We start from the raw sequence: 9,024 nt of genomic DNA on the forward strand, positions 1-9,024 counted from the left end.
AAATCGACGTTTCGGGCAAAAGCCCTTCATCAGGAATAAAGGCAGTGAGCCTGAAGCATGGAGAGATAAGCTAGGGGAGGGTGGGGTTGGGGAGAGAGTAGCATAGAGTACAATGGGTGAGTGGGGGAGGAGATGAAGGTGATAGGTCAGGGAGGAGAGGTGGAGTGGATAGGTGGAAAAGGAGCTGGGCAGGTCGGACAGGTCCGGACAAGTCATGGGGACATTGCTGAGCTGGAAGTTTGAAACTAGGATGAGGTGGGGGAAGGGGAAATGAGGAAGCTGTTGAAGTCCACATTGATGCCCTGGGGTTGAAGTGTTCCGAGGCGGAAGATGAGACGTTCTTCCTCTAGGCGTCTGGTGGTGAGGGAGCGGCGGGAAAGGAGGCCCAGGACCTCCATGTCCTCGGCAGAGTGGGAGGGGGAGTTGAAATGTTGAGCCACCGGGCGGTGTGGTTGATTGGTGCGGGTGTCTCGGAGATGTTCCCTAAAGCACTCTGCTAGGAGGCGCACAGTCTCCCCAATGTAGAGGAGAACCCATCGGGAGCAACGGATACAATAAATTATATTAGTGGATGTGCAGGTAAAACTTTGGATGTAGAAGGCTCCTTTAGGGCCTTGGATAGAGGTGAGGGAGGAGGTGTGGGCACAGGTTTTTACAGTTCCTGCGGTGGCAGGGGAAAGTGCAAGGATGGGAGGGTGGGTCGTAGGGGGGCGTGGACCTGACCAGGTAGTCACGGAGGAAACGGTCTTTGCGGAAGGCGGAAAGGGGTGTGGAGGGAAATATATCCCTGGTGGTGGGGTCTTTTTGGAGGTGGCGGAAATGTCGGCGGATAATTTGGTTTATGCGAAGGTTTGTAGGGTGGAAGGTGAGCACCAGGGGCGTTCTGTCCTTGTTATGGTTGGAGGGGTGGGGTCTGAGGGCAGAGGTGCGGGATGTGGACGAGATGCGTTGGAGGGCATCTTTAACCACGTGGGAAGGGAAATTGCGGTCTCTAAAGAAGAGGCCATCTGGTGTGTTCTATGGTGGAACTGGTCCTCCTGGGAGCAGATACGGCAGAGCCGGAGGAATTGGGAATACGGGATGGCATTTTTGCAGGAGATGGGGTGGGAAGAGGTGTAATCCAGGTAGCTGTGGGAGTCAGTGGGTTTGTAAAAAATGTCAGTGTCAAGTCGGTCGTTACTAATGGAGATGGAGAGGTCCAGGAAGGGGAGGGAGGTGTCCGAGATTGTCCAGGTAAATTTAAGGTCAGGGTGGAATGTGTTGGTGACGTTGATGAATTGCTCAACCTCTCTCACCTCTATCCAAAGCCCTGAAGGAGCCTTCCACATCCATCAAAGTTTTACCTGCACATCCACTAATATCATTTATTGTATCCGTTGCTCCCGATGGGGTCTCCTCTACATTGGGGAGACTGGGCGCCTCCTAGCAGAGCGCTTTAGGGAACATCTCCGAGACACCCGCACCAATCAACCACACCGCCCCATGGCCCAACATTTCAACTTCCCCTCCCACTCTGCCGAGGACATGGAGGTCCTGTGCCTCCTTTACCGCCGCTCCCTCACCACCAGACGCCTGGAGGAAGAACGCCTCATCTTCCGCCTCGGAACACTTCAACCCCAGGGCATCAATGTGGACTTCAACAGCTTCCTCATTTCCCCTTCCCCCACCTCATCCTAGTTTCAAACTTCCAGCTCAGCACTGTCCCCGTGACTTGTCCGGACCTGTCCGACCTGCCTAGCTCCTTTTCCACCTATCCACTCCACCCTCTCCTCCCTGACCTATCACCTTCATCTCCTCCCCCACTCACCCATTGTACTCTATGCTACTCTCTCCCCAACCCTACCCTCCCCTAGCTTATCTCTCCACGCTTCAGGCTCACTGCCTTTATTCCTGATGAAGGGCTTTTGCCCGAAACGTCGATTTCGCTGCTCGTTGGATGCTGCCTGAACTACTGTGCTCTTCCAGTACCACTGATCCAGAACAAGTTAAAACTAATTTGTTAGTATCTTTTTCCATTCATTCAAACTGTTTGCATCATTCTTTAGGCGAACATCTATTTCCTAGCCCTGATTGCTTTTGAGACGAAAGTGCTGAGCTACTTTCATGAATTGCTGCAGTCCATTTGTTATAGGTATAGCCATAGTGCAGTTAGGGAGAATTCCAGATTTTGACCCAGCAATAGTGAAGTAATATCCAAGTCAGGATGATTTTGTAGTTTAGAGGGGAACTTTCAGATGATGGTGGTGCATTTGCTGCCCTTGTCTTTCTTCATGAAAGATTGCAGATTTGGAAGGTTATGTCCAAGTAGCCATCGTGAATTGTTGTAGTACATCTTGCAGCTGGTACACGCTGTTACTCTGGTCTCGGTGATTGAGCAAGAGTACTTTGGAGATATTCAATGTGTTGTCAGTCAAGCAAGCCACTTTGTCCTAGATGATGTCAAACCTCTGATATGTTGTTGGAACTGCACTCGTTCAAACAATTGGAAAGTATTCCATCACACTCATGACCTGTGCCTTGCAGGTATTGGGCAGGCATTAAGGAGCAAGAGGTGAGTTACTTGCAGAATTTCTTGCCTTTGACCTACTCTTGTGCTTGCAGTTTTATATAGCTGGTCATATTCATTTTCTGGTTAATGGTGACCTTTAGGACATTAACAACGGGGGCATTCAGTGGTGCTTATGTCATTGAATGTCAAGGAAAGATGTTCAGAATTCTTTTGGTGGAGACGATGATTGCTTGGCACTAATGTGGTACGAATGCTGCTTGCCATTTGTCAGCCCAAGCCTGAATGTTGTCCAAGCCTTGCTGCATTTGGGGACACACTCCTTCAGTTTCTCAGTGCTAATTCCAAAGTTGATCTTTGCATAAATATCCACTTTTGGAAGCTACAGTAGATGAAGAATGTTGTGTATTTTTAAAATCGATATATGCTTTGTTGATGTTTAATTATCTAGAGATTACTTTTGACATAATTTTAAAATGCAGTTTCTATGCACTAATACTTAGGTTCGAGGGACTATCCCACTATCTGAACAAGTCACATCCCAGCAATCCCTGCTCACTGCAGGACTGATGGCAACACCGGGAGGAATCCGTGGTAAGAACAGCTTTGAGAGAATAATGGAGAGGCTTTCAACATCCTATCCCCATTTTACCAGGTAAGTATTAATGACTGGAACGATTTGCTCACAGAAGTAGCAGTTTATTTTCTTCACTACAATATTGCTTCTCCTGTATATTTGTTGGCAATGATTTTTATATTATTTTATATCTGAGACACATTAAAAATGAAAATAATATTTCTGTTTGTATTTCAGGGGGTCATTAACCGATTTCTTGAAAGAAGTAAGGCTGTCCAATGGTGGATCCCTTTCAGGATTATCCTATGATGAAATTGTCAATAAAGTAGCACATTTGGTTGAATCAAAACTCTGTGAGGTAAATTTGAGCAATTATGATGTTTCTAAAAAAAAAAATTGCGTGCAAGTAATTGGTATTGTTTTAATGAAGGAGATGATTTCCAGAGTGATTAATATTGATCTCTTTTGCATTTCAGAGCAGCAGCAGTGGTCAAAATAAGCCCTCTAATCAATTTGCTTGGTGTTCATCTAGGCAGCAGGGATTTAACTCATGGGAAGGAGCCAGGGCGATGGTAATTTGCAATTAGTGTATTGAAACGCGATACATATAAAACTTTGGGACAGACCATTTATGTATGTTTTTAAATTACAATTCTTCTTCCATGTTCTTGCCATCAAACTCTATCTCTAGCCTGTGATTTTTCCATTACCTTTCAAAGTATTCAATGACATAAACCACAGGCTCCCAGTGCACAGTTCTGCAATATGCATTCTTATTGATTTTGGAATTTTAAGAGCACTATGCCTTAAAGAATTTGTTGATCACTTGAAAGGATTGTGACACTTAAAGACATCAACAGTTTATTGAAACAGTCATTGATACAGCACATCGTTTGACCGGTGCAGAATTAATCTCTTAATCAGAGAGAGTTGGACTTGAATGCCATCTTCAATAACATTAAAATTTGGTGACTTTTGATATATTCTCTTTAACTGGGTCTCTACCTATCTTTTGGTTGGGGAGAAACAAAATTAAAGTAGCAGCTATTAACAAATTCAACATTAATACTTGTAAGCTAAATGTCCAGTTATGAGTGGCCTGAAGAAGTCTATGATCTAGACTTTATTTGCTACATAACTGAAGGAAGATTGCACAGTGATAACCAATGACGTTTAAGGGAATCACATTAGATAAATCTTTATTGCCTTTGTCAGGGCTGAAAAAGAGTGCACAAGGCAAAAGTTTGAAAAATTATTTGTCTTGTTTGAGTTTGGATAATGATATTTATTATTGCGAAGAAGAATGTGTTTAGAAAGGGTTCCAAAATACTAACTGGATTGTATTCAATGCTCAATATTTCAATTGAACATATGGTACTTAATCCTTTTGAGCACGTTCACTTTTCTAAACACTCGTGCCCTTGCCATTTATCAGAAATGGGAGAAGAAAAAATCTTCTGCTCATCTATAATTATCATAACAACCAAGAAGTTCCACTGAATTAAAAACTGTGTATCAGTCCATTTGAGATTTTTGTATTAACTTTAATTGCTGAACCACCACGATATGTTAATTCATTGGCATACTGAATGCTACAGAATTATCGCAACTCACAATAATCCTTGTATTTTGTAGACTGAGGAACAAGACCCTTGTGTGATCTGTCATGAAGAACTTGCTGTAGAGTCCATGCTGGTTTTACCATGTGCCCACAAGTTCCACTCCCAGGTATTATCACATTTTGCCTTTATTAACTTCATTTTATGCCTTACGTACAGCAAATAAAGAGGAAGAGAATCCACCACAGTGACAATCTCTTAACAGGAAAATACCATTTCAGAGCACAATATAGATGAATTACATTGGCTAGCAATCTTCATATCTACTAACAGCCTTGTTTATTGCACAAGGAATTGAAAATCAAGTCTGCCCTAGCTTGAGATTAGACCATTTCTGGCCTACCGCCAAAGTTTTATTGATTGCACCTGATGTACCCATAACTGCTCGGTTGCTGCCTGACCGGCTGTGTTTTTTCCAGCATCACACTTTTGGACTCTGGCATCTGCAGTCCTCACTTTCTCCTAATACCCATAGTGCATGTGACACCAGCTCAATGCCTTACAGAATGAAAGATGTGAGGTCACACTGATAACCACTGCAAATAAGAACATTATAAATAGGAGCAGAAATAGGTACTTTTTGCTCCGAATTATACAAGATTGCAACAAGGAGGTCATAGAGTACAAATCAGAAGGATCCCATTTGGTACACCAAGTCTGTGCCAGCTATATTGAAGAACAGTCCCTGCTCTTTCCAAATATTCCTGCAATTTTTTTTCTTTTATCAAATTCCAGTTTGAAAGCTTTTGAATCACCCATTGGGCAGTACTTTCAAAATTTTACCAATTTTTGCACTTTTTCTGCTCGTATTGATTCTTTTGGCAATCACCTTTCAGCTCTGTTCTTTGGTTATTGATCTTTCGGCTATTGGAAAAGTTTTCTCTTTATTTACTCTGTCTAAACCCTTGAAAATTTAAAACACTGATTACATCTTCTCCTAGTCTTCACTGTTCTGAAGACAACAACCCAGCTTCTCTAGCTTATCCACTTAATTGTAATTCATTTTACCTTGAACCATTGCATTCAATCTCATCTGAACCTTCTCAAAAGCTCCCCATCCTTCCTAAAATGTAGTGTCTAGAATTGGACATAACTGCCTCTGAAGCTAAACTGCAGTTTGTAGAAAGTTAAATATAGCATTCTGACTTTTGAACTCTGAGCTTCGTTTATGAAACCCAAGCTGCATTTTATTTTTATTAATGGCTGTAGCTTGAAAGATTTGTGCATAAGTATCCACAGGCTCTGCTCTTGAACCCCTTTTAAAATTGTGTAATTTTAGCTGTATTTTCTCTCAAAATGAATTACTTTACTCTTCAATCTTCATTATGCATCAAACATATACAGAACAACCTCGATTATTCGAATGAGAGGAGCGGGGAGTATTTTGTTTGGATAACTGTTTGGATAATGTTTTTACGGGATCTTGAGATCTTGTACGGATATTCCGAAATTCGGATAATTGATGTTCGGATAACTGAGATTTTTCTGTATCTGCAAATCATTGACTGCATTTCCTGCAACCACAATCTCAGTTACCTCATCACAAAACTTAATGAAATTAGCCAACCAAGTTAGCCCTTACGTTCTTGCTGGCTCTCCTTTATTATCCCCGTTTGTACAATTTGTTATTAATTTCTCCTGAGTTATTGTTTATGAAAAACTCCCACCACCAACACTAAACCAACTGGCTTGTAATTGTTAGATGTACTGTTTCCTCTTTGTTGAATTCTCCTCCAGTCCTTTGACACTGTGCCTGTATCTAAGGATCATTGGAAGATTGTGGCTAATACATCCCTCAGCAGTCTAGGAAATATTCTATCTGGACTGGTGACTTATTCACTTTACACACTGCCAAACTTCCTAGCCCTTTTCTTTGCTTATCTCATCCAGTATCTCAGAAGCCTTCATTCACGTGGGTTTGGTAATCTCCTCTTCCGTGCAGTGGTCATTTATGGCAAAACTATGTCTTCTGCCTCTCCCACCGCTTCCAGTGTTTCTTCCTAATTGGCTGCAATCCCCAGACACACGTCTTCTTATGTCTGTGGAAGGCTTTTTGAGTCTCATTTTATGTAATTTGCCAATTGGTTGTCCCATTTACTCTTTATCCTAATTCCTCTTTCACTCCTCTGTACTTCACAGCCAGATTCTATTTTTATATTGTCAAGCTGACACCTGTACTTTTCTCTCTTTTACCACTTCATCCCACTCCCTCACCAAGGGAAATCTGGCTTCTGTGTCCTTACTTATTGTCGAGATTCTTTCTAAATTACCCTCCTAAAAGTCTGCCCGTTATTCCATTACATTTCTGTCTGTTGATATTTAACTCCAGTTTGTACAGCATAGAACTTCCCTCAATTTACTGAAGTTAGCTTTCCTGCAAGTATTTTTATTCTATATTGCTCTGTAGTCAAAAGATTGTGTGCTTAAGATCCACTTCAGAAACTTAATCACAAAAAGTCAAAGCTGACTATCAACGACAGTGCTGAGGGAGTACTGCACTGTCAGAGATCCTTTTCAGATGAAATGTTAAGTCAAGTGCCGTCTCGGTTGAGTTTAAAAGATCTCCTTTATGATATTATTTCAAAGAAACATAAGTTCTATCTCTTGTTCTGGCCGATAATAAGCCCTCGAAATAACTTCACTAAAACAGATTATCTGGGCATAATCATGCTGCTTTGGGAGCTTACTGCACAGAAATAGGCTGCTGTGTTTCTTGGATTACAAAACAACTGTGCTTTCAAAGTCCATTATTAGCTGAAATGTACATGATGTCCTGAGGTCTTGAAGATGATATAAAGCAATTTTTTTTGTTTTATGACTCTAAACAATGATCACAAATTTCAAGCATCTCCTCTAATATGGCGTCCACTAGATCCAGTAATGCCTGTTATCCTATTAAAGAGATAATATACTGATCAATAAAATTGCCTTAAACTCACTTCAAAACATTACTCCCCTTTGGTCTTGACATAATTTTTTTTCGCATTCAATATTAGGGTAGTTAAAGCTTCCCTTTATTGTTAAATTATAATCCATGAACTTTGCCTTAATAAATGCTTTAGAAATGAACATTAATTACAAACTAAGTCACTAACTAAAATAAAATGACTAATGATGATATTGCTCCATACAGTGCATCGAATCATGGCTGAATGAACAGAGAACTTGTCCAACTTGCAGACTTCACGTTGTGCTACCCCAAGAATTCCCAGATCTTCCCAGCAGAAAAATTCCTCCATTGTGGACAGCTCAGAAACATGAATAAATAAAATTTAACTAAAAACTTTGGATTGTTGCTCCATATTCCAACGTTCAAGTTATTTATATACACAGGTAGATGATCCTTTATCTGAAGTTCCAAAATTCGAAAAGGTCTGAAATACAAAGGTTTTTTGGGGATTTTTTTTTCTCATTAACAAGATTGTTTGGCGTGCAAACAGTAAACACAAGTCGACACCCACTCGATGCACGTCACTCAGATGCGACGTGGTGGGGTGTGGCCCAATACCATCAGGCCTGGATTCTCTCTCAAGGCCTGTTTTTACTCAGTAAGTCTGCTCCTCCAGTAAGATTTTAAAAACTTTCATTACCAAACTGTCACTTATTCTGAAATTCGAAAAATTCCAAATTTCGAAAAACAGCTGGTCCCGACGATTTCTGATAAAGGATCATCTACGTGTAACCAATAAATGAGTATGGACCTAACCAGGAGTCTTTTTTCTCAAGGATTCTTGGTGAGATATTCTTCAGTTCTGTGTTTTGATTTTCAGGAGCTACTTTTTAAAGCTCACTAATTTTCATTAGATGCTGCAATTATATAGTAATAATACAGACAAGCCGAGTTGATAATTTCTTTTTCTCTATTTTGTCCCAAACAGAAGTAGTTTTGAGTTTGGGGATTTAAGCTTCAGGGTTACTGACTTGCTCTGATCTTGGGGAGGGATTGGTACTCCAGCTTTGCCTTTTCATTGCAGGGTTTACTATCCATAGATCGCTGTCTAGCTCCTGCTTTACTGCTCTGCAGCTCATCCGTTTAGTGAGTCATGTCTTGGGGACTACGTGCATGTCTTTCTGGAAGCTTGCCTGGTCTCTCACTCTCTCCCTCTCTCCCTCTCCCTCTCCCTACCCCGCCGGCTGTAGGAGTGTCTGTGAACGTCTCTGGTCCATTTACAGAACCTCCCAGGTCTGCCTCCAAATTCGGAAAGGAGGCTTTGGATTGCCACACCTCCTGATCCCTCAGCTGGGTAAAGGCATCATGCCCTTCACTGTTTGGGAACTTCCTTCTAAAACTGTAAAGGTTTTCATCCAGAAGAGAGAGGTCT

General features: G+C 41.6%; 1 protein-coding gene across 1 annotated transcript in view; it reads left to right on the forward strand.

Moving 5' to 3' along the window:
* LOC122555254 (E3 ubiquitin-protein ligase DZIP3-like) overlaps positions 1–7,990 on the forward strand; it is a 115,948-nt gene extending 107,958 nt beyond the window's left edge. Inside the window, exons 28-32 of the mRNA XM_043701054.2 lie at positions 3,010–3,161; positions 3,321–3,441; positions 3,560–3,655; positions 4,719–4,811; positions 7,836–7,990. Of these exons, the coding sequence (XP_043556989.2) occupies positions 3,010–3,161; positions 3,321–3,441; positions 3,560–3,655; positions 4,719–4,811; positions 7,836–7,967 (594 nt within the window). The 3' untranslated portion in view covers positions 7,968–7,990. The remainder of the gene's footprint in view (positions 1–3,009; positions 3,162–3,320; positions 3,442–3,559; positions 3,656–4,718; positions 4,812–7,835) is intronic.
* Positions 7,991–9,024: the final 1,034 nt, after the last annotated feature.

Source organism: Chiloscyllium plagiosum, unplaced genomic scaffold (genome assembly GCF_037043375.1).
Source record: "Chiloscyllium plagiosum isolate Xiang-an unplaced genomic scaffold, Cpla_swu_hap1 HiC_scaffold_12, whole genome shotgun sequence".
In the NCBI taxonomy this organism is placed as follows: domain Eukaryota; kingdom Metazoa; phylum Chordata; class Chondrichthyes; order Orectolobiformes; family Hemiscylliidae; genus Chiloscyllium; species Chiloscyllium plagiosum.